General features: G+C 48.2%; 1 protein-coding gene across 2 annotated transcripts in view; it reads right to left on the minus strand.

Annotated features, from left to right (window-relative positions):
• LOC118235271 (FRAS1-related extracellular matrix protein 2-like) overlaps window positions 1-25,240 on the minus strand; it is a 75,827-nt gene that overhangs the window by 27,618 nt on the left and 22,969 nt on the right. For both annotated transcript variants that reach the window (XM_035432447.1, XM_035432448.1), the window contains exons 3-6: window positions 15,568-15,714; window positions 13,210-13,440; window positions 9,184-9,309; window positions 8,387-8,638 (exon numbers count right to left, since the gene is read on the minus strand). In XM_035432447.1, coding sequence (XP_035288338.1) covers window positions 8,387-8,638; window positions 9,184-9,309; window positions 13,210-13,440; window positions 15,568-15,714 — 756 coding nt within the window. The remainder of the gene's footprint in view (window positions 1-8,386; window positions 8,639-9,183; window positions 9,310-13,209; window positions 13,441-15,567; window positions 15,715-25,240) is intronic.

Below are 25,240 nucleotides of genomic sequence, written 5' to 3' on the forward strand. Positions count from 1 at the left end.
AGCACGAAAGCTTCGCAAACACACAGCCCTGCTTTCACATCTGATGAGCGTTTATATCAATGTGATATTATTTCTCACAAAACCCCGTTCCTACCATCAACATTAATAAAAATCATTTAACGGATTTGGCCCACAGACCACACACTGTTTTCTTAGTAATCTCCCTCGTCGGGATCGTAACCTTACGGTGCTGCATGAACCTGACCTGGCTGACACTCTGATACGAGAGAAATCCAGCAAGTTCTCTGGCGGCGTATCATCAAATCCACTTACCGACCGGTCAGAGCCGGCTAGAACCGGCAAAAACCAGCTCACGCAAATCAGGTTGCAAGATTATCAGGGCAAACCGATTTTCAGAAAGCGTAACTTCCCAGTCCAGTGACTCTGGAGAAAGGGCGTCTGGGGTTGAGGTTATTTTTTTTTTAGCATCTGAATTGCTATTCGGAAAGGCGGTGAAGGTCAGGCGGGCCACGTTAGCCAAACAGCCCTCTCCCCTCACCGCCCAACTCCAGATTAAAATCAATACGACTGGCTCGGGGGCGCTCTGCGGTTCAGTTCCTCTTCGTCTTCCTCGGTCCACGGCTGTTTCCGGAAAACCTCACAAAACAAATAAGTCATAACCCCCCCCCCCCCACCAATGTCATTCACGGGACGGTAGAGCGAGTGAATCGTCCACAGGGACACGGGGTATAACCCCTGGAGGGACGGACCTCTCCAAAGAAAAAGCATCCTTTTTATTGAGGTGAGTTTGACAGTCTGTGATGGGTTCCCGGTGATGAGTTCCAGTTCCCTGCAGCGTATCAAAGCTCAGCTAATGGAGAGACGTGCAGATCGGCTCAAGGCAAGGTTGATGCCCATTCTTTTCTTTTCTTTTTTTCTTTTTTTTTTTGCCTCCGGAATAAGTAAATAAAACCGAAAGAGCAAAGCGACGCGCCCGCGAAACACATCCGCCAAGTTCCGCCGGCGATCCTCGCCGTTGGCAACCGTTGCCTGGCGGCGAGGCCCCTGGGTAAACGGAACCGCCCGTTAATTGCCTTCAAAGTCACGGCAAAGAGATGACAAAGACAAAAATAAAAGTTCAAGGATGGATTCCACCGCAGGACAAAAATCTGTCTAACATAACGAGGCTTTTGTAAGCGGTCGTGTAGGCTGGCGTACTGCTCGCGACTTCGCTCGCTGGTCAGCGGGTAAGCAGGAAGGGCCGCTGAGGACTCCGACGTTCCCTCAAACGGCCAAAATGTTCAGAGGGGGCATCATAGATGAACACAATTTCCGTTCACTCCTGGAATGTGGATAGAACTGTACATCTAATGTGTCTGTAGATACGCTCTTGTAATCACCATGCTCCTCTCCTAGCAGAACGTTTTACTATAAACATCGTGATTTACAAATTAACTAACGAAATGCGTTCACTTCTAGGAATTTCAAAATGAATTCTAAATGAAGAATTGGAATACAACGGGTACGAACGGAAGAACTGCACTTTGTCCTCAAAAGCCACCTCTGTCACAGACAACCCAATTACACTGCATCTGAGCTCAAATAAACTGCAACTGTCCTGTTTTAAAATGTATTCAAAACATTTTCACATCCAGTGTTTACCTCTGTTTGTATACTCCTCGACATGTTCACATCCCATTTAATTATCACTAGAGTTGACCTCTACACCCTCAAATCCATTATGCTACTTGCAGTAGTGCCGTGTCCTGAAACTCCCTCTTATGTGTACTCTGGAACTTCGATGTAATGTTGTAGGCTTGAATAACAACCTTTACTATCAGTTGTGACACGAGTAACTCGGTACTGTTGCTACCCTTTGCCAAACTTTATTGCAGTGCTTTGTGTGAGTAGCTCTGCATAAGAGCAGCTGCTACTTGCCTAAGTGCAAGCTTGTAAAATGGCCCCCGCTCCTGTGCTGGACTGTCTCCCCACCTGTCACTCATCGCTGTGTCCGTGGACTGGAATTTCAGCAGGACAGTAATGACAGGGAAGGGGTGCTCCAAGTACACTTTACCCCCCTGCATTTTACACCCCCCCCACCCCAGTTTCCTGGGCTGACCCTGCCCCCCCAACTCCCACCCCCAACACACACCGCCCCCCCCCCCCCCCCCCCCCTCCCCTGAGGGCTTCCTTTCCAGAGGGCGTGATGTGAAAGACTCTGATTCCGCCCACTATCGTTTCCCCGGCGAAACCTGCAGCGGTTAGCCCAAGGGGGGGGGGGGGTTTGAGGGCTTTGTTCCAGCTGTGCAGTGTCCCTCTGTCCCAGACAAGGCTCCTGTTTTTTCACTCATTTAAGGATGCCTGCTCTTGCTATTAAAGCTAGCAATGCGCAACCAACTGTGTAATGTATGCGTTGTTATATTTACACATGTATCTATGCGTGTTTTGTTTGCTGTGTGTAAGATCTGACATTTTTCCCCCTGATTTGACAAATCATTTTTCATGTACTCATTTACATGCGACCCTCTCAGAAGCGAGCTGGCGCCTCTCAAGGGGTTTCATCCTGTTAAATAACATTTCTAATTGGAATAATGAACTGAGGGCTCAGTTAAAAGTGTACAGAGGTTTACAGGAAGGCCCAGACAGACCTGTTGACAGATGTGTGTCAGTGGATACGTGCAGAATATGTAAACACACACACACACACACACACACGCACAGGCGCACACACGCACGCAGGGGCTGACAGCACATGAAAAGACCGAGGTATTCCCGTGGACAGCTGTCTGTGTGTGTTTATGGGGAAGGATGATGACAGACAGCGACTGTGGACAATTCTGCGAGCTCGGAGGAGGAGGAGGAGGAGGAGGAAGGGGGTTTGTGCGTGTCTGCATATGTGTTTGTGTTTACGTGTTTATATGTACATACATACATATCTGTGTACACAAGGGTCTGCATATATGTGTGTATGTATGTATGTGAATGTGTGTGTTTGTGTATGTGTTTATATGTTCATGAGTGTGTGTCTGTACGCACACACGCACGCGCGCTCACACAAAGACACAGCTGCGGATATCCCAGCTCTCCCTGCGGTGTCCCAGCAGGGGCCCCACACTAACGGCACCACAGGCGTAAGTACCACCATCAGGACAGCTGGCCTCGCTCTCAGACGTCAGGCTCAGGTCTCCTTTTTTCGAAAACCCGCGGCACCGGACGCCAGCGAATTCAAACGGGCGGAAGTCATCTACGCGGGAGCGTGCTCCTGCAAACCAGACCGTGCGACTGGCGGTACCGAACCGCTGCCGCGAAGCACCTTTTTTAATATCAAGGGGCGATTTCAGCAGGGTACAGAAAAAGCGCCGTCCCGTCATCATCGACATCTTCGCGCCGCCGCGCTCGGGGCGCTGGATGTTTTCAAAGCTGCCAGACGGCTCGTAGTACGACCCCGTTACGCTCCGCTTGGTCCTCGCCGTTTTTAATTACACTAATAAATAAAAAAAAACCGCTTTTACATCAAATTAATTTTCACCGTCAATTTTTACGCGTCGTTTGAAAACGCGGTCGTAACTCACGAGCCGGAACGAGCGCGACGGCCGCATCTCTTTAAGCCGTAAATCAGTCGCTCCGTTCCGCTGCGTGGCGGTTTCTGGCTCGCCGTGACCGACGGACCCGCCTCCCCAGAACGGCGGGAGCCACAGGATTCCGGCTGCGGAACGTGGCCGTCGCTAGCCGTCGGAAAACGAAACGCGCCGGGTGAGCTTCGGCTACGGCGGAGCGCCGCCGACGGTCTCGCGTGGCCCGTTTCTCATTCCGCTTCCTTTCCCTGCTACGCTAGTGATTTACGACGAGCCTCTTTTCGCCGTTCCGCTGAACTCAAACAGGTCGGCGTCTGAACTCCGAAATTCAATCGCACCGAACTCTGAAACGCCGTGTTTCCCATCCGAGCGTGTGACAAAATTTAAATGGCTTTAATGGTTACAGGACCGTTCTTCATTTTTATGAGGCAGACAACCTTCTCTCAAGAGTGCAATAAATGCATTGAAGATACTTGCGTAAAAATGTGCACACGCATACACACAGAAATGAAGACACATACATTCTTGCACAAAATGCATGCAACATGCGCATTCATCTACACAGATATAACTGCATAAACACATGCTCAGATGCATGTGCATGCACATGTGTGCACACACACATACACAGTATAAATACAGCGCATACATGCACAAATGTACACAGGCACAGCAACAGACAGTAAGCACTACCTGATATGAATACATCATTGTCTGTGAATGCAGTTGGAGGCCATTCATTACAGCACTGTGGATTGCTGAAGTGCCACTCTTAGGGCCCAATCCTTCCAGAACAGATGGAGGGTTCTAATTATTCTCTCAACAACCCAGGAAGCTCTACCCAAGTGCATGTTCGCAGCCAGACACTCCTCAGCCACCTCAGATCATAATGGTTTATATTATATGACATTATCCATCTGTACCCACTTACTTCTGGTCAGGGTTGAGGGAGGTGCTGGAGCCTGGAGCTGGAGCCTATCCCAGCATGCATTGGGCAAGAGGCAGGAATAAACCCTGGACAGTTTGCCAGTCCATCGCAGGGCACACACACACACACACACACACACCATTCACTCACACACACTCAAGGACAATTTACACTCTCTGATTCACCTAACGTGCATGTTTTTGGACTGTGGCACTCTGTATGTCTTTGGACTCCACACAGAAAGGCCCTCGCCAGGATTCAAACCAAGGACCATCTTGCTGAGGCAACAGTGCTACCCACTGCACCACCGTGAACTGCCAATCTGAATTGATAAAACCGTTGAGAATGGGCAGACCATGCTGGGCCAGCTCTCCTGTTAAAAAATAGCTAATATCAAAAGACGTGATTTACTATTTTTAAATTTGGGGGGAAAATAAGCCAAGTAATTCATATCTCTTTTGTGCCTTGGTTTTTAATAACCAACATTCACTAACTTCACCTCACAAATGAAGAGACGGAAGATACACTATGCGCAGACAAAGTGCCAAAAATAAAATAGTAATATAACAACCAGAGACTTCACATAAATGGCATCTGTTTCTGTCTTTATGCGTCGCGCTTTCTAATCACCGTGATAATGAAGCTCAAATTAACCGAGCGGCTACGTCTGACAGATCTTTGCCTGGAAAAGCGCATCTTTCTGAAATCATCACCCCATATGATTCAACCAGGAATGAATGTGCAGGATTTTTTATTCTCCGCGATCAAGGGTTCAAAGCGCAATTCCAGGAAGGAAATTGTCGGTGCGCTATTAAAAGCTGGTCGGCTCAGCGAACCCAGCCGTGGGCAGGCAGGCAGGCAGCTGTTGCGGTTCCTGGTGGGGGAAACGCGGGGCTTCTGTGGGTCGGAGGTTAACACTCGCGCGCGCGCTCAGGTTCCACACCGGACGAAGCGAGCCGCAATAAGTTATCGCCCCAAACAAGCAACGCCTTCTCCGCGCGCTGGGTCGTATAAATCAGCATTCCCGGGTAATGCGCCGAGCTGACCTAAAGAGGTACAGCTTTCGGCGCATAATCCTTTTCGCCCGTTTCACTGAATAACGGCAGAGTCGGCGGAAAAGGCAATACTTCTGAACGATAATATCGCAATTCTAAATATCTTCTTACTGAAAAATAATATTAAATAAATAAATAAATAAATGAATGAACAGGCTCTTGGGTTATTTAAAGCCAAGCTCTTTACCTTTAATAAGTTGGGCTTTTAACTTCCGTTTCACTGATGAATGGATTGTGGAGCTAAAGCATGCGCGCTCAGCACATAAATATCAAACGATAATATCGCAATATAGCACGCGGCATATCCGGCCTGGGTCCTGATCCTTTTTAATCTCCGAGGCATTTAACTTGAAAGGCAGACACTGACCTGAGGTGACCTGGTTCAGGGTTTAAACGTGTTGACATTATCCAGGCAGCTTCAGGAGAGCAGAACACTGATCATATTTTACCCTTTGCATTTGCATATTTTTATTACTATTTTTTTTTTCTTTTTGCATCAGGTGCATAAATAAGCATTGTGGGATTACGACAAACTTGCTCCTAAAAAAAAAACTAAAGGTGCTCTCTCCAATTTATGCTACATTTGGTTCTGTGTTCTCTGTGTTTGAGCAACCTTTGGGACTAATCGAGCGGTCTCTAGATCGCACAAAAGATCGATCAGTCACAACACTCCCACGTTGAGATAAGGCTCTAAGCAATGGTGCACAAATGTTTGCATGCAGGAATAGTGTAGTCCCCTGACCGCTCTGACACATTCCTCTACACGGGGATGCTTTTCTGCAGGACACTCAAAATACACAGTGCCGTTTAAAAAAATAAATGAATGCTTCTCTCCCATGTTTAGTGGGTCTTGTGGCACACACCTCCTGGAAGGTGCTAATTGGACTGCAGCACCATTGAAATGAAGTTCCAGCGGTTGTTCCCTAGCCATGTTAAACACATCATCTGTAAGTCATTTCGGTTTAAAAGCACAGTAATTGTAACTTTCTAGCCAACTGTAACTCTCTTCCGACATTCACTTAAAAGTCCCCGCTGCCAGTCATTCATTAAAGGACATCCACAACAGGACCCTGTTCAAAATGCACGGCAGCCAATTCACATGTAAAGGTTAATGGAACAACAAAAAAAAAAAGCATTCGCATTACAATCTGGGCCGTTCTAATTATCTTCGTTCTGCAGGCAAAAACGGCATGCAGTCTATTTGTGTGAGATGCTTTAATTGCACCGATTCAGTGATAAGACCAGTACTTCTTTTTCGGCTTTTTTCCTTTTAGTCTCTGCGCATAGCAGTGTTGCTGGGGATGAGAGGAGAGATAGAGGGACACACCCTGGAGAGGACTAGTGAATGGTGCGGTGGTGGGGGGGGGCCGGATTGATGGGTAGCCATGAAAGCCCTCCATGGAAGGAGGAGAGCAGAGAAAAGAACGCATATTACCCACGTGCCCACTCATGTCGTAAAAGTGGCTCATCCCCAGATTCCAGTGAGCAACACTGCTAATGATTGAGCACCACTGCTAATCACTGAGCGCTACGGCTAACCAGTTAGCAACACTGCTAATCACTGAGCGCTACGGCTAACCAGCTAGCAACACTGCTAATCACTGAGCGCTACGGCTAACCAGCTAGCAACACTGCTAATCACTGAGCGCTACGGCTAACCAGCTAGCAACACTGCTAATCACTGAGCGCTACGGCTAACCAGTTAGCAACACTGCTAATCACTGAGCGCTACGGCTAACCAGTTAGCAACACTGCCAATCACTGAGCGCTACGGCTAACCAGTTAGCAACACTGCTAATCACTGAGCGCTACGGCTAACCAGTTAGCAACACTGCTAATCACTGAGCGCTACGGCTAACCAGTTAGCAACACTGCTAATCAGAGAACAACCACCAATCAGTGAGCACTACTGCTAATTAAAGAACACTACTGCTAATAAGTGAAAACTATGGCTAATCAGTGAGCAGAGAACACAACTGCCAGTCTCCATCTTGCTCTGTGTACAACAGCTCAGCTGCTAATTATTAGACGCCGCTCCTTCCCTGCTTGAAGTGGCATTATCGTTCATCCCTGCCCCAGCTTCCAGCAAACAGCAAGAGCTGCTCATCACGAGCGCCTAATCAACTTCCCGCCCATACCGAACCCCCCCACCCCCTTTTTCCCGCCAAAACCACCCCCCCACCCCCCCCCCCCAGCGAGACAGATCTGTTTGTTCTTCCACTCTATTTATCCGCAGTCAATAAAGAAAGAATAAAACATGGCAGAAATATTTCATTTCCCTCTTAAAGGCAGAGCTAAGCAAATAAAGAGCTTTGAGGAAACGGAGTTCCTTTCCCCCGCCGCCCACCGCCTTTTTGCTTTTTGGAAATCGAGCAGACGGAAGAGGCTCGGCCGTTTCTGCAGGAGACTCAAAGCCACATTCAGTTGCTGATGGCACAAAAAACACACATCTGAAGCTCTGGCAGTGTCCCTTTGATGCACTCCACAGATTTGCAGGGACACACAGACGCACGCAACCCTCCTCAGTTTCAAACTCGGTGTGCATTTAGTATTTTAGATTTCTGGAAGGTTAATTTAATGTGCACTGAGAACTAATCACTGCCCGTGTGCTTGTGCACGGGTGGCCCGTCCCGTTAAGACGCTGTTAGGGAGGAAGAAGGAAGGACTAATATTTTTTTTTTTTAAATGTAAGTAAAATTGTTGATTCAAAAAAAAAAAAAAAAAGCAGCATCTGTGATTCAGCGGAGACCACGAGCTTGTCCACGCTCTCCCAACCTGACAGAGGAGGGGGCCACGACCTACATGCATGAAACGGGACAGCAAGAATGGGGAGGGGGGGTCGGTGGGGGGGGGGGGGTGGCGAGGTATAAAGCGAAGCCTCTCCTTACCGTCATCCAGGTCGGGGAGGATGGTGACGCGGGCGGAGGGGAAGTCGCCGCCCAGCCGCCCCCCCACGGGCAGGCTGAGGGTGACGTTGAAGCTCTCCTCCGGCTCGTACAGCGAGTCGTCGATGACGACCACGCGGCAGGCCTTCTCCGCCTCGCCCTTGTCGAAACGCAGGACGCTGGCGTGCTCCTCCGCCCGGGAGATGTAGTCTGAGTAGGACAGGACCGCGCTGGGGACGGTGCCCGTGGCCGAGCCTGAGGGGGGGGGGCACGGAGAGCGCAGTTAGGGGCAGTCGGGCGCTGGGGGCCCCTAGGGGCCAGCACCGCCATCATCTTACCCCTGGGGTCTCAAACTCCCATCCTGGAGGGCCACAGTCTCTGCTTGGATTTTGTGATTTCTTTTCAATCCATGGCCAGTTCAGGCCTTTGAAACAAGGTGTGCTGACTCCTTAGAGCATCAATGACTTAATTAAAATGCTTAAGAGCGGGGGCAAAATCAAAAACCAGCAGACACAGCGGCCCTCCAAGATTTGAGTTTGAGATCCCCGTCTTACAGATTTTGTTGCTCAATTTATCAACTTTTTTTCACCAAATTGCTTTTCTGTATTTTTTTTTTTTTGCTGAAGTAATTACCAAAAGGGCTACTTTTCCTCTTATTCCAATCCACTAAGAGAAATTATATATGTCTTCATCCATCAGCAGGCGTTTACCCATAATGCCTCAGACAGACTTCTGACAGTCCTTAAGAATTCTACATGAAGTCCTCTTGGGGCCTAAGGGTTGGGGGTTGCCGTGGTTACCTTGCTGGGTGTAGCAGATGACCATGAGCTCCTGGCTGATGTCGCCGCTCCTGCGGACGGGGATCAGCAGCTCGCCGACGTCCTCCTCGACGGCGTAGGCCGACTGGGGGATGAAGACTGTGGACTCTGTCACGAAACGAAACATCAGGACTCAATTAGACTAAAATATAAGGGTTTACACACTGTAGCTAATGAAAAAAATGCCCCCATTTAATAATCAATACATGATTATTTTGATGTTTAAACCCAATTGGGTCTTCTTCAGATCATTAAATGGAAGCATTATTCATTAGCTACAATGAAAATTCCACCACAAACCCCTGTTGCAGCAGGGCTTGCCTCCATAGCATACTCGAACGAAACAAACCCGACTGAAAAACCTGCTCCTAACACACGAAGAAGCAGTTGCAGCAGGACTGGCCTCTCCACCGTACGCTGAAACAGCATAAACTGATTTATAAACCCGCTCCCATCGTATCAAAAACGGCTGGAGCAGCACAACGCGTTTCCACCGTGTGCTGAAACAACACAAACCTATGTGACCCGGCTAACGCTAGCTGACTTCATAAGGCATAGCAGTTCAGCCAACCGCTCACTCCCTTGCTGTGTGTGTGCACGCGCGTGTGAGTGTGTGCACGTGCGCGTGTGTGTGTGTGTGTGTGTGTGTGTGTGAGAGTGATAACTTTAGCCCTAACTATAGCTACATCAAATTTAGCGAAAAAAAAAACAAAAAAAAACCCTGTGACAGCACAATGCAGTTCCACTGTGTGATATACTGTACTCCTCAGAACCACATGTTACACCCCCCCCTCCCACCCCAAACTAACTCCTGACCTAATTTGGAGGGTGCTTCATCTTCCAGTAACTCAGAAACCTCCGGGGGTCAAGTTTGAGGTGAATGGCAGCGCGGATATTGTTTATTTATTTATTTATTTTCGGGACTCTCTCCAATCTGTGATCGAGCGATCGAGCTCTCGGTAGGCCGGCCAGGGAGCAATCTATCAAAACCACGCCGAACTCCGCCAGGGCGCAGCCGATGGTTTTTTTTTTGGTTTTAATCGGCAGCGAGGGGAGCAGAGAAGGGCACGCTTCGCGACGGCCGCCCAGGGACCAATAAAAATAACACTCCCCCTCTTTTTCTCTCTCCTCCTCTTCCTCTCTCACTCGCCTCTCTCTCTCTCTCTCCACATGTGGACTTATTTGCCTTTGATCTCATTCACCAGCCAACTCTCCGCTCATCTAAACACGCCCAGTGATCGATACCATGGGGGGGGGGGGGGGGGGGGGGCAGGGGGGGGTCAGTGTGCTGTCCCCCCAGGTGGAGATGAGGCCTGGCAGGCATTCCTGCTGAAACTACAGGCCTCCAGAGCCCTCCGCTGACGCTCGTTAGCTCGTTAGCTCGTTAGCGTCGGAGCTACATCTGTGAAAACAGCGGGGAATTCCGCGGGGCTCGCGGCGTTGGTAAACCGCGACGTGTTTTTCGCATACCGCGGCGCAGAACACACCCCCGTGCCTGCGCTAATCTACCCCCCTCCCCCCTCGCGCGCCCCCCAACCCCCCCCCGCCCCCTCCGGATTTAAGGGCCTCAGCGCTACGCCGCGGAGTGCAACAGGGCGCTCCAAAATGGCCGCTCTCGCCTCTGACCTGACACAAGCCAGACAAACGAGGTGACATCATCCGCGATGATGTCACAACCGAGCGTGCTCGACATCTATTCGCCTGTAGTGCCCGAACCGGCCCGCTGGAGAATTTTGGACTGAAGGAATTTTTTGCACCTGTAGGGCCCGCAGAGAGACACGGTGCCTCTGCTGCTTTCCCAGAAATCTCTGCTCTGTGTCAAAGAAGCCGCCTTTTTATAAAGACCAGTGCAACTGGCGGTGGTTACACCAGCTTCGCACACACCTGCATATTCTCCCTCATGCCTCATGACTCAGGCCAGGATCACAGGTGAGCTTACTGGGACTCCAGAAAACACAAATCAAGGTGAAATTTCGAGTTAAAAATGTTTCATTTAATCGATCCGAAACCTTGAGAAATGCCAACATTTAGAGGAATTTAGAGTTAGGCATATTGTCCCCGAATTGTAAAGACGACACATTTTTCCTTAATGGAACTTTTTCACAAAACGGTGTGTCTGTTTTTCCACAGTGAAAAGAGGGAAACGTCTTTTTTTTGCAGCACATTTCTCTGTAACCTGCTTTTTTTCGGTTTTGGGAAGTGCTCTGAACGTAATTCGGAATTATCTCCAAAAGCAGGAATTCAAATAATGTTGCCCCCCCACCCCCCTTCACTCCCCTCTCAACTTAATGTACCGTACCAACAAACAAAAAAAATAATAGCAGTGCTAAACTACTAGCTGCAAAACAAAACCATGATGGTTCAAGGCTGTTTATTTCATGCAAAAAGCCCTTTAAAAAAAAAACAAACTGAAACTGCAAACTTCAAAAGCAAAAACTGCGACACAGTGAATAGTCTTCAAAGGCGACTTGTCATCCTTCGAAGCTATTAGAAAGATGAAGGCTATTCCCAAGCACATTAGCCAGACCATGGGGACAGCCTCTTCAGCAAAAACAAGCACTCATTACATTGGAGGCCTTTGGAAGATGCTCTTGTCCAGAGCAACTTACACAACCTTTGCATTTTCACATTGCGTATCCATTTATACAGCTGGATATATACTGAAGCAATTCGGGTTAAGTACCTTGCTGAAGGGCATGGAGGCAGAGTCCTAATGTGGATTGGAACCTGCAACCTTTAAGCTAGAAGGCCAGTTCCTTACCCATTATACGACACAGACACTGCCTTTAATAGCTTTTAACCCTTTAAGGAGTGGGATCACAAATACGTGATTAGAACGTTCTTAACTGAACATTCTAATGCTGATGTCACAGTCACTGCTGGTAACTGAAATCAATGGCGTTCTAGAACACTGACTTAAGATCTTTGGGGGGGAAAAAATCATTCGAAAAAAAACCTACTCTTGAAAGGGTTAATTAGTTGAAGTACAAAACCGGACTTACTGAATTTTACAATAAAAAAGCACCAAAACTTTTACCAAAAAAAAGTAATAGACTACAGCATTAGAAGAAAAAAACATTACATCTTTAGTCATAAATGCCCTAATGGGTATTGTAGTGCCTAATGGGTGTAATGTCTGTTCGAGCAAAATGGAGACAAGCCTGAAGTGTGGCTCTGAAGTGAATTCGAGAAAGAGGCTGAAACAAATCTGGGCAGCCGGGAGACTGGGAGCTACAATGAAAATGTACTCTCAGAAGCGAGGCCATTTTATACTTCAAGAAATTATTCATGAAGGACTGAAAAGTTTGTGATTACTGGTCTTTACTTTTCTAAGGCTTCTTTCTCGCCTCAGCGCGCAAAGAGTATTTATTAATCGTTGAATGAGGAGAGCACGCACCGAATATCGCACACAGTGCCGTGAAAAAGTATTTGCCCCCTTCCTGATGTTCTCTAAAAACGGCTGTATAAATGACTTGTACGTAAAAACTGCATTTGAGGTTTGCAGGGAACAGGAAGAGAGACAGAGAAATTGTGAGGGAGAGGAAGATTGAGAGACAGACAGAAAATGACAGACAGAGAGAAAGAGTGAGAGGAAGAGAGATAGAGAGAGACAGAGAGAGATTGGGGGAGGGTGATCGAGAGAGACAGTGAAAGAGAGAGGGGAGAGAGGAGAAAGGGAGAGAAAAAGACAGAGAGAGAGACAGAGAGGGAGAGAGACTGGGAGAGAAAGAGATGGAGATAGAGAGCCAGACAGAGTGCGAGAGATAGCGAGAGGGAGAGGGAGATAGTGAGAGAGCCAGAGCCAGAGAGAGAGACAGTGAGACAGCCAGAGAGAGAGAGAGAGAGAGAGAGAGATAGTGAGAGAGATAGAGAGAGAGAGAGAGACAGAGAAACAGTGAGAGAGAGAGAGAGAGTGAGACAGAGAGAGAGAGAGAGAGAGAGAGAGCCAGAGAGAGAGAGAGAGAGCCAGAGAGAGAGAGAGAGAGGGAGAGAGGGAGCGGCCCTTACCGTCAGCCGGGTCCAGGATCTCCACGGTGGCGGCGGGGGGGAAGTCGAGCGCGGCCATGACGGGCTCGCTCAGGACGATCTGGAAGGTCTGGGAGCGCTCGAACTCGCCGTCCGCCAGGATCCGCACCCGCCAGGACGCCGCGGTCTGGCCCGGGTTGAACTGGACCTGCCGCTGGGACTTCCCCCGGAAGTCCTTCCCTTCCTCCGCCGAGCCGTCCCGCGTGCCTATGCCTTTCAGCAGGGAAGGGCAAGGGGGTCAGGATCAGGTGGAGGCAAAGGTATTTGGACAGAGATGCAATTTAGGTTTGTTGTTCGCTGCTGTTGTGGCTCTGTACTCCAGCACAGTTTGGGGGGGGGGGGGGGGGGGGGCTTGTAGTTTTGCGTTCTGACTGATGTCCTGATGCCCACACATGATGCCTGATAGCCCCACCCCCCCCCCCACCCCCACTTCTGCTGATAACAACACACTTGCATTTAATCAGGATGAAACTGAACCCGAAAAAAAAGCAGACCCTCCTCACTCTCAAAACCCTCGGACATCCGACAGCTGAGCTCTCAGGCTCTGGACATAAACAGAGACAGACAGACAGACAGACGAATATTTTTAAAAATGTCTTATTTTTAAAAAAAAATTTCCGTATTTCTTTATTTTTTGTGTCCATGGGACTGACAGTGTGGTGATTAGCAGACCAGGTGAGATGAGAAGCTTCCTAAGCAGGTAGAACAATGCTCTCTCTCTCTCTCTCTTTCTCAATCACACTCTCCGTCTCTCTGTGAAACTCGTGAGAATATAATAATGAAACAAAGTGTACATTTGAGGTAAAATAAAATGCGGATCTTCAAAGTGAAGCCGTATAAGCGAAGCATAAAAAATGTAAAAAGGAAAGCGGAACGGTGTGGCGACGGGTTTCTGCATCTCCTCTCACAGCTGGGTGCGGGATGCTCTGCTTCTGTAACGGGGCCCAGCTCGGAAACGGAGGGGAGAGGAGAGACGGTGGAGGTGTGTGTGGGGTGGGGGGGGGGATGAGCGGGGGCCTGTGATCACAGCGGGGGGGGGGGAAACATCCCGCGTCCACACCGCGGACCCGTTCGGACCGGGACCCGGCTATCATTTCATCTCCGGATCTCAGGCAGGGATGAGAGAGAGAGAGAGAGAGAGAGAGAGGGGGGGGGGGGGAAGGGAGGACGGAACAGACGGGGGGAGAAGAAAGAGAGAGCGAGATAGAGATGAGAGGAAGTGGCCAAGCTGTGTGGTGCTGCAGGGTCCAGCTCTTCTCTTTCCTTGGGCTGTATATTTTTTCATTCATCCCTTTCTCCTCTCATCCCTTTCTCCAGGCCAATGTTGCCGGAGCCCAGAAATAATGAGATTTTTCAGCCAGCCGTATGTACACCTATAACACCCACCCTTCCACCAAGGCCAGGTACTCTACGTGATTCCCCCCCCCCCCCCCCCCCACCCATTTCCCAAAAGAAAACAAAAAGAAAAACACTTTGTTCAATATGTTGTTGAAGGGAAGCAGGCATTCCCCCAGGGGAAATCTTATCCTGACTTCTGCAGGATAAAATTGAAAAAGGTGGAACTTTGCAAAGAAAAGAACAAAAAAATACCCCCCCCCCCCCAACCCTCCACTCAGTTTTAAACATTTTTGGGGGGTTCTGGGTCCAAATGGTGGACGTAGCGGTGGTGGCGCCAACGAGCTGACGAACTGTAGCCTGGCCCAATGCATGCTGGGAAAGGTAAGTTACCCTCCACATTCACCTTCATTAATGGGGGGCGACACCAGCACCAGCACCACGTCGTCATGGGCAACACGCTCAACAAACATAACAGCCGTGGGGGGGTACAGAAATGGCTGCCGGTTTGATATTGTGAGCAACCCCCCCCCCCCTCCCCCCTGGTCCGATACCTTTTAAGGTTTCCCAGATAGCCGGGTGCTCACGGTCAAACACCTCCCCGAAAAAAACCACAAATAAACAGGTGGCTTTCATCTTTCACCCCCGAGACGGGCAGAAACTCCAAATAAAACCGTCTGATGTGAAAGACAGGACTCTCAGGCCTGCACCGTCTTATTTCTATTACGCACAGTGTGCGTGCGTGCGTGCGTGCGTGTGTGTGTGTGTGTGTGTGTGTGTGTAATTGTGTGTTTGTGTGGTTGGTGTGTGATTGGTGCGTGTGTGTGTGTGTGTGTGGTGTGTATGTTTGTGTGTGTGTGTGCGCGTGCGTGTGTTGGTGTATGTGTGTGTGTGTGTGTGTGTGTGTGTGTTGGTGTGTGTTTGTGGATGCGTGTGAGTGTGAGTGTGTGTGTTTGTGTGTGCGTGTACGTGTGTGTGTGTGTTTGCCGGCGGTTGTTCACTCACTAACGAAGGAGGTCTCTCCCAGGTAACCCCGGCGTTTCAGCACCACCTCCAGAAACTTGGCCTCCTCGTCCACCACGTAGTACTCCCTCTCCAGGGACACCCAGGCCCAGTTCAGCCGGAACGCCTGCTTCTTCAGCCTGTTGCCCCCTGAACGACGCCACCAACACACAAACACAGCAGTTAGCCATTAGCGCCCATCAGTTCTGACACCTAAATGGAGTTTGCGGCAAACCTTTTAAGACCCCTGGCAAAGACAGCGTTTTTAAACAAACCCCAGGAATGATTGTGACAAGTCACCTTTTTTATTTTGTTTTTTAACACCTCTGCAGTCGTCTTTTAAACGCGCGTCGGAAAATAAAGAGCACCGAGCAGCAAGCCCCTCGGCCGCTGAGAGGGTGCTATAAACGCTCGGTACATTCAACGCTGAAAGCTTTTTCGGAGAACAATCCTCTCAAAAGTTCAATGACAGGGCACCGGATTGGGCATGTGGGCGTATCTCTCCGTGAAACTAAACTCATCGGTGAATACAACACTGACGGTAATGTCACTGATGGAGCTTTTTTGACGCTATTGTGACTCGGCGCCAGTTCCCTGGACCGTGTTCAGCGACAACTTCCCATTGCCACCAACCCCCCCTCACCCCCACCCCCCGTCCTGTGTCACGATTGCTAGTTCCAGGTCCTGCTCCAGGTCAGTAGATAAGTCATGAGCAGCCTTTCTCTCTTTCACGCTTTCTATTAAATTTGCTAAAATGACTGCCCCCCCCCCCAAAAAACGAACAATTATGTTTGGCTCGCACGCTGCGCAGCAGTGACCTTTATCTGCGGCTTCCGGAACCTTCTCCAGCCTCCACGATCTGCTAATGGACCTGACTCTCTCCCCCCCCCCCCCCCCCCCCCCCGGGAACTGTGGCCAGTTAGGCTCCAGCCAGGTAAACACTCTGCGAATGAGAAGGAGGAGGAGGGATACCTGCAGGACCCTCGTTTCCCTCCGCCGTCACGGCCAGAGATTAGAACCCGAACCGCTGACGCTGCGGAATGTTTCCATGGCGATGCCTAATGGCCTCGTTCCTAATTAAAGGGAGAGGAGGCGACCGCCTCTCCCTTCCGTCTGCGCCGCTTTTCTCCGTCTCTCTTTTGAAGTTTCCATTCAAAGCAGAACCGCTCCTGGAGGGCACTGCTGCCTGTCAGGCTCTGACCACACCGAGAAACTGGAAATGCACACACACACTCACACACAGTGCACACACACTCACACACAGTGCACACACACATGCACACACAGTCACACACAGTGCATGCACACACACTCACACACAGTGCACACACACACACACACACACACAGCACGCGTACACACAGACACCCACACATAAACCCACACACACACACACACACACATGCGCACAAACACTCACACACAGTGCACACACACACACACAGCACGCGTACACACAGACACCCACACATAAACCCACACGCGCACACACACACACACACACACACAGCACGCGCACACGCACACAGTGCGCACACCCACATATAAACCCACACACACACACACTTGCAAAAAGAATACCTATCTATCTATCGATCTATCAGGTCTGCATGATCTTGACTGGCAGTTTGGTCAGATCATGCTCACCACACAGTTTTCATGAATGCAGTAGAAGTGGAGGAAGTGTTTCCCTCTGACTGACCGCTGAGGTTAAGGTCACTAACAAAGTTACCAATTAACTGCCCCCACACACACACACCCCACCCCCTTCAAACCCCCCCCCCAACTCTAAAATAAACACTCGGGTCAGCACACACAGGTCACCAACAGCCTTCCTCTCTGCGATTCCCATTTCCTCTTCCTTAACAGACCTGAGCTGATATGAGCCAAACTTTCTCAAAAAAAAAAAAATACAAGTTTACAAAAAGCTCTCCATAGTTTTGGTATCAAATTAACGTTATACGTTAACCCATTCCTTATACATGTTCTTTTCTCCTGATGCTTTTAGTGTACCTTTACCTTCTTACAAGTAAAAACTGACTTGAGCAATTTAACATTTAATTTGTCATATGAGCTGATCTGAACGAAAGTAAACTTTGTTGAATAAATTAAAAACTTTATTACTCTTTTGAATCCAGCGGTTTTGCCAGAGATGAGCACAGTAACTCCCAGGCGGTCCTTTGGGATTCCAGTTTAGGCACCACATTGATAAACCGTCTCTGTACGAGTCCTGATATAGTGTCACATTTCCTAGGTTCGTATCCGAACACAATCCGTCACGCTGCGAAAAAGTCTGTCTTAACAAGCCTTAAAAAGTCTTAATAAGACTTAAAGGGACTTACTGAGACTTAAAATCTTATTTGTTTCTTTCAAGTAGAAAATATGAGCTTGTTTTAAGTTATTGTTAGGCTTGACAAGTAAAATTGTCTCAACCCATGGGCAAATCATGAAATTAGTAAAACTGCCTCTCCTCATTGGCAATCTTGTCTTACTTAGAATCTTATTTCTATTACTTTTTTTTCTAAGCCTAAATATAAGACTAAAATACTTGCTGAGATTGACTTAGTCTTTTGTTTTTGCAGCGTATGAGCTAAAAGGGTTTAACTGATCCCAGACCAGTGCTCGTACCCTGGAGCGCTTCGTAGACACAGTCCCAGAATGAGCAGGGCAGGTCAAGGTGTTGATGGGAGCGGCCCCTGATTTTGACATCCTCTGTGTCCGAGCTGTTTGCCACAAACCTCTGGCAGCACAGTTAAACGTTCAGTGTTAAATCAACTTACACAGAGCACATGCGGTCCCTACTGGACTCGTGTGTACTGTGTTAGCGTTGAGTTAACACTGGACGCTTCACTGTGTACACACCAGACACACGGTTACACTCTGAGGCAAAACCCTGTCGCATCGCTACGGTAACGTCCGCTACACACAGAGTCGGCTCAAACCAAATATCAAAACCACAATCGGCTGCGTAGGGCCTCTGTGACCACCAGGGGGCCCTCTAATTATTCTAATACATATACAAGTTATCCATAATGTTGGGATGGGAGAGACCCCCCAAATCAAATCCTGGGTCCCTCAAAGGTCCCTCAAATGTTAGGGCTGGCAAGGGGCCCACAGAACTCGTCATTTCAATCCGCACCGCCCTACCTAAACTTTATCACATCAGAGAGACCCCCCACCCCCCCCCCACCCTCCCGAGGTCCGGACTCCTTCCCCTTGCCTGCAAGAACTTCCCCTCCGGTGGAAAGCTGGAAGTATGAGAACCAAGACTCCGGGGGGAAAAAAAATGCCTGTTTCCCTGCTGTGCCGGCAAACCCCCCCCCCCCCCCCCCAGGGCTCTGTACGACCTGATGGATCCCCTCTTTAAAAAAAAAAGGGGGGGGGCAGCCGTGGAGCACACGAAATCAGCTGGAAGATTAAAATCGCTGAAGGTGGTCTAGTAAAAACGACGTGATTATGCAGAAAACAGATTAACAGCGCAGGATGGAAATCGTCAGGCCGTAACAATCCCCACGACAACGCCCCTTTGCGCTCAGAAACTCATTACCACCGAGAGCAACACGTATTTTACTGTGAAGATTTTAACTTTTTTTTTTTTTTACATTGTATCGCAATAAAATATGTTCGCATTATTCCAACACCATAAAAGACAAACTCTTTTATAGTGTTGGGAGGTAAAAACTGGATAATGGTGCTTGTTTTACATTCCATCTTTAAAAAAAAAAATTAAAAAAAGATAGGCCTATCTGTCCACATTATTCTAGCACTGTGAAAGAGATTCTTTCACAGAATCTCTTTCACAGTGTTGGAAAGACTACACAAAGAGGTGATCTGACGGTCCGAATACAGAAATGGTCACCGTGGCGATATGTCTGTCATCGGTGGGAGCAGCCGACGAATCAAATTAAATGTTGAGGTCTCATTAAAACCACTAGCTGGCACATTAGCGCTGTTTGTGTTTCTCTGCCACAAGCAGCACCCTGAGATCGCTAACCATGCTGTGTACTACACCGTCTCTGGTGTAGCAGGAGCTACTCCTGTTCCGCATTTACTGGCACGCAATTTGTTCAGCGCTCGGATGCTAATTTACTTTACTAGCCCTGAGCTAACTCAGAACACCGTTGGTCTCGCTGAAGGAAAAATGCCTTTCCTGACAGAGACGGAACGAAACCCGAATAAGCCCTGGGGTTTTTCCTGTCTAAATTATGCAACAAATTATTTATTGGTTAAAGAGAACAAAAAGTTTTGTGAAAAACTGGATGTCTCATTATTCTGGCCCTGTGAGTGCATAATGTAGTGCGCTCCATGCAAACTCTTTGATGGTGGACAATTCAAACAGTGGAAGTGGAATAAAATAAAAGTTCATTTTAAACCCTTATGACCATGATTGGGCTGCGCCATTATATGCTGGATTAAGTTGTAATGGGGCGGCAGTGTAGTATAAATGGGTAAGGAGTTGGTCTTGAAACCTAAAGGTCATAGGTTCAATTCCCAGGTTGGACACTGCCGTTGTACCCTAGAGCAAGGTACCTAACCTGCATTGCTTCAGTATATAACCAGCTGTATAAATGGATGCAGTGTAAAATGCTATGTAAAAAGTTGTGTAAGTCACTCTGAATAAGATGCCCTCTGCTAAATGCCTGCAATGTAATGTAATGTAATTCGCTGGGCTGTCAGACACATTAAGATTTGAAACCAGGTTCGTCGTCTTGCACCTGTCTTCTTCCAAGCAGCTCTCGCTGGTGTTACCAACATAAAACGACCCCCCGCCCCCCCACCCCCCACCCCCCCACCCCCCACACTCCTGGCGCAAATGGGAGAGACTCAAATTGGGCTGTACTATAAAGGCAGAAGACGGCGGTAATCTTTGATGGAAAAGTCTTGTTTACTTTTTTTTTTCTTTTCTTTTTTTTGTACACCAACGCCTCGCGTTTTCTCAGTTTTCCGAGTGGCACCTCGAAGGTGGGAACACGCTTTTTTTTTTTTTCGACGTACCGCCATCGCACCTGTCCCCCCCGATCCCGCGGTGCTGGAGCCTGCCGGTGCAACACCGAAAAAAAGGTGGTGAGAAAAAAAAAATCCTGAATTTTTTCTTTCTTTGGAGAGAAATACTCCTTCCTTGCCACTGCTTGTAACGTACCAGTACCAGAGAATAGGGAAACTTGAGAACCGCCCAATAAGACCACCAGATATTTGCAAGATTTTTGAAGATTAAGTGGTTTCGGGTTTCATGTCATGTTTTAAAAAAATGTCATTGTTTCAATTTATTTCATCTGAGCCAAAATGAAATTCAACACCAGTTCACGACCAAATTGATTTTATACTCTACCAAGAAGAAAAAAAGCATATATTTATTTTTTCATTTGGAACTAAATTCAGAAAATGGACTGCATAAATATACTTTTTATGGAAGTGATATGCAAAAAATCGTAGACATAATAATTTGAATTTAATATAATACCCTAATATGTGGTATTGAATAATACATGTTTTTGTTTTCTTGCATGCAGTTGCAGTGTCACTGATGGATTTGTGTTGAGGTGCCGACACAGTAAGACGTTTAGGGGGCTGAAAATGGACTTCGGTGAGAGAATCTGAGAACTGTTGTTTGTCACACACTTGACCTCCCCTGACTCTACAGAAATGGAAAGGCATAAATCTAGCATGAGTGTCCACTCTCTCCTCCGAGCACTGTCTGTCACTGCACTGAAGGGCAGAGAGAGAGAGAGAGATGAGGAGGCTAGAAAGACAGACAGTCAGAGAGAGAGAATAGGACGACAGACTGAGACAGGGAGAGAGAGAGAGAGACAGACAGAGAGAAAGAGAGAGAATCTTTCTTCATAGAGAACTCTGATAGGTCAAAGTTGTCCCAGAAGAAAGGACTGTGGTAAAAAAAAAAAAAAAATACTTTTCACGGTTTGGCTTAAAACTATCTCTTATTCTCTCTGGGAAGACAGAGTGCTACATTCTCTCAGGAGAACTGGTGCTGAAAGACTTCTCTTTTATCTCATGGGTAAGAGCACTAGAGGTGGCTGATATAGCATAAAATCCCAGAATTTGCACCAATTTTTAAAAATTATCTTTCAAAACAATACATGTCATTCATGTTAATGCCAATGTCTATCTGTCTAACAAACAACAATGCTGTATTGTGATACTAGACATCACTTTTTTCCCCTGAACCTCTTATTAAATTTTTAGCTGGACTGCAACAGCGGGCCCAGCCCTACAAACGCGAATGTCTGTGAGTGACTGACTGACTGACTGAGTGATAAAGTTACACCATTGGTCGGCCGAGTTATGGAGTTACACCATTGGTCGGCCGGGTCACGTGCGTTAGGTCCAGCCATATATTAGGTTTTAACCTGGTCTTGTTTCCCAAGGATGTCGTGTGCTCTCTTCAGAACCACGCATCTGTCCACGCGCAGTTTTGGGGTGAAATCAGCCCCCTTGCGTTGTAGCTTCAAGTCAAACTCGACCATTTAATCTGCGTAGCCGCTGATGCCCCGGCTCCCGCGACACAAAGTGCCGCCGTTCGTCCTTTCATCTTTTCCGTTTCTTTTTTTATTGCCACAATCGAGCTTACAAGGTTGTTGTAGAGACCTCTGAAAAGACGAACTTGTTTCGTTTTTTTTTTTTTTTTCTGGGTCAGTGAAGCAGTGCTCCGGTCCTCAATTTGTGCGGAGGGGCGGGCTGGAATTTACAGATCCGCGTTCGGTAGACCGCACCCCCCCCCCCCCCCCGCCCCCACTCCGAGTGTCAGAGAAGACGGAGATGAAGAGGCAGAGGAGCCTGCGTGTTGCTACAGAGCACTTTGAGCTGCTGCTGTTCGACACCACGCGTCGGCATTCTGCGCTATCTCACAGCCTCCGATGAGTCCAATTTGGCTGCAACCGACGGTGAAAAAATAAATCATTAAAGACTCAGACAGCCTTTCGCACAAAGGAACGCGCCTCTGCTACGGAAGGCGCTGGACAACAAAGACCAACGCGCCGCGCAATTAATGCATTATTAATATTATTAATATTAACTGTTTCAGATCTCCTCCCCTTCTCTTTAATCCGGCCTCTCTTTCCCGTAGACTTTTTTCGCTGTCAAAACAAAAATGTTTGATAGAGACGCGGCGAGTATCACCAAAGATCCTTCCGCTCAGAGGAAAGAAACAAAGATCTGAAAATTCTGCTTTCCTCTGAGAATATCATGCAAACGCTAAAAAAGAGCTAAAAAAAAAGGTTCCAGGACTTGGCTAATGGCAGTTTTCATGGACAGCTCTCTCTCTCTCTCTCTCTCTCTCTCTCACTCGCTCATTTTCACTTGTAGAAGTACAGTAAGTTCAGTGCGTTTTTCTTTTCGGGGGAAAAAAGCGAGAAAATGCAGACAGTTTGAAAATGAAACTGGGACGTACGGGGAAGGTTTAACAGACTGTTTTTAGATGTTTCTCTCTCTCTCTTGAAGAGGTGGAGGCTCATCAGTACCCGAGCAAATGTAATTTCTCCCACACTAATGCAAGACATTTTTTTGTACAAAACAAAAAAATTAGGCCGGTAGGCCCGGCATTGTCCCCTTGAATGAAAAACATTCTTTTCATACCTCCAGAAACAAACCTGTATAAGTCTGAGTCCAACCCTATTAATTCTTGCCAGAGAATACCGGCTTGGGGGGGTAGCGAACACCTTCGGATTGGCAAGCTGTGCTTCGCTCCTCTCTCTGCACGTTGTCAGTTTTAAGGAGTGAGGTTGGGGTTCTAAGGCTTCGCTCGGAGTCGAAGCTCTACTTGAAGGGAGACGGCTTCGGCTCGGATGTCAGAAGCTGTTCTACAACATTTACTTTCTCGCCATCGGTTTTCATCCCCGTGGCATTAAGAGATAGAAGCGAGGCCTGTGTTGCATGTCAGTACGTTCGTTTTCTCGAAGGTTTGACAACAATGGCAGGAATTACTCTAGGAATGTGGCGTGATTGAATTAGTAAATCGTACAGGACGCGCTCGCTTAACACACAGCCGCTGCTGAGCGCAGTTGTGAGTTGAGCTTCACCAGAGACGGTTTTATCGTCTTTCACAAACAGGTGACGCCACAAACGTTCGTTTTCTTTCTTTTGAACGCCACCAAAACAGCACCGTGATCAACCTCCAGCCCCACTCAAACGCTCTTTGTTTTTGACCCAGTTTGTACACCGCCTGCTTCTCCAGGCAACGTTCTCCGGGGCACAGATAATGAAGTAAAGACAGCGCCTCGAGGTGCACCAACGGCCAATCGCATCCCTCCATTCCGCGGGGCACGCCCCTTAGCGATGTCATCGCCAAGCGAACACTTAGTTTGATGTATTTCGGTGGAATTCGGAAGAGCCGTCGGTCGGTTCGTTAGCAGGCTGTAAGGCCGCAGCGACACTGGCTGGTGTACAGTTAGAGCCAGCCACAGCAGCAGGGGTGGAGACGTGTCATCCACATCCGCATCGACCGGCCCGACAGCAAGCCCGTGTCAAAATAAAAGCCTGAGAAATCAGACGGGTTGGTTAGATGCACCTCAGATTTTTCTGGAAAAAAAAAAAAATTAGAACTACCGCCTCGCGGTTGTATGCCTCCGCCATGGCAAAAACGTGTTTTGGGAGGTCACAGTGACCTTGACCTTTGACCACCAAAATGTAATCAGTTCATCCTTGAGTCCAAGTGGACGTTTGTGCCAAATTTGAAGAAATTCCCTCAAGGCGTTCCTGAGATATCGCGTTCACGAGAATGGGACAGACGGACGGACGGACGGACAACCCGAAAACACAATGCCTCCGGCCATGGCTGTGCCATCACGTAGGCATAAAATACCTAGCTCTGGTTTAATGCCACTGTTTGTGTCACAATGTGCGCCTTTCCTTCAGCCACTAAAGGACTTCACTATTAGTGGAGATGAGCCTTGCAAGGGTCAGCGAGAGAGAGTGATATAGAGACAGAGGGAGAGATGTAGAGGGAGAGAGAAAGGAACAAGCAGAGAGAGAGAGAAAAAAGAGAGACTGACAGTGAATACTACAGTATGTCACAGAGGACTTGAAGTGAAATTCAGTTGCGTGAATCTTTCAGTACAGCATCCAGCCGTACGAGTGGATTGTATGTTTAAAAAAAATATGTAATCTCTCTGGATCACAGCGTGAGCTAAATGATGAAACGTACGGCAACATATTGGAAACGGAAATGCTGTCCGGCCAACGGTAACAGTACCCCCCCACCCCCCCACCCCCCTGCACCCACCCATAAACAAACCCAGCCTTCCTCTATTCAGGGGATCCAGTTCGCGCTCAAACAGGAAGTGATGTCGGCTGGGGGATAATGGTCTCTGGCTAGGCATCGATCTGCCTGATTCACGCAAGCAATGGCCGCCGCTTTCATCACAGATTACATCACAGATGCTTCATACCCTAATGCAGCTTTCACAGTGCGACAGCCGTTGCAGACGACCAGATCGGGGTCAAATGCGTATTTGTTCTGGATTCAAATGCTTTTCTGTGCTCTGTTGATCTTGCCTGGTGTAACCGAGCCTGCCAGTATGACCAGAAGGCAGGGTTTGCACTTTTTGAGACTATTTCATTGGTTCCAATACACCAGACAAGACAAATACGTATTTGATCCAGGTCTGCAGACGACAGGTGGGTGATCTGAAGACATTGCAGATGCCTGAGAATATATTAATCA

Source organism: Anguilla anguilla, chromosome 9 (assembly GCF_013347855.1).
Source record: "Anguilla anguilla isolate fAngAng1 chromosome 9, fAngAng1.pri, whole genome shotgun sequence".
Lineage (NCBI taxonomy): Eukaryota > Metazoa > Chordata > Actinopteri > Anguilliformes > Anguillidae > Anguilla > Anguilla anguilla.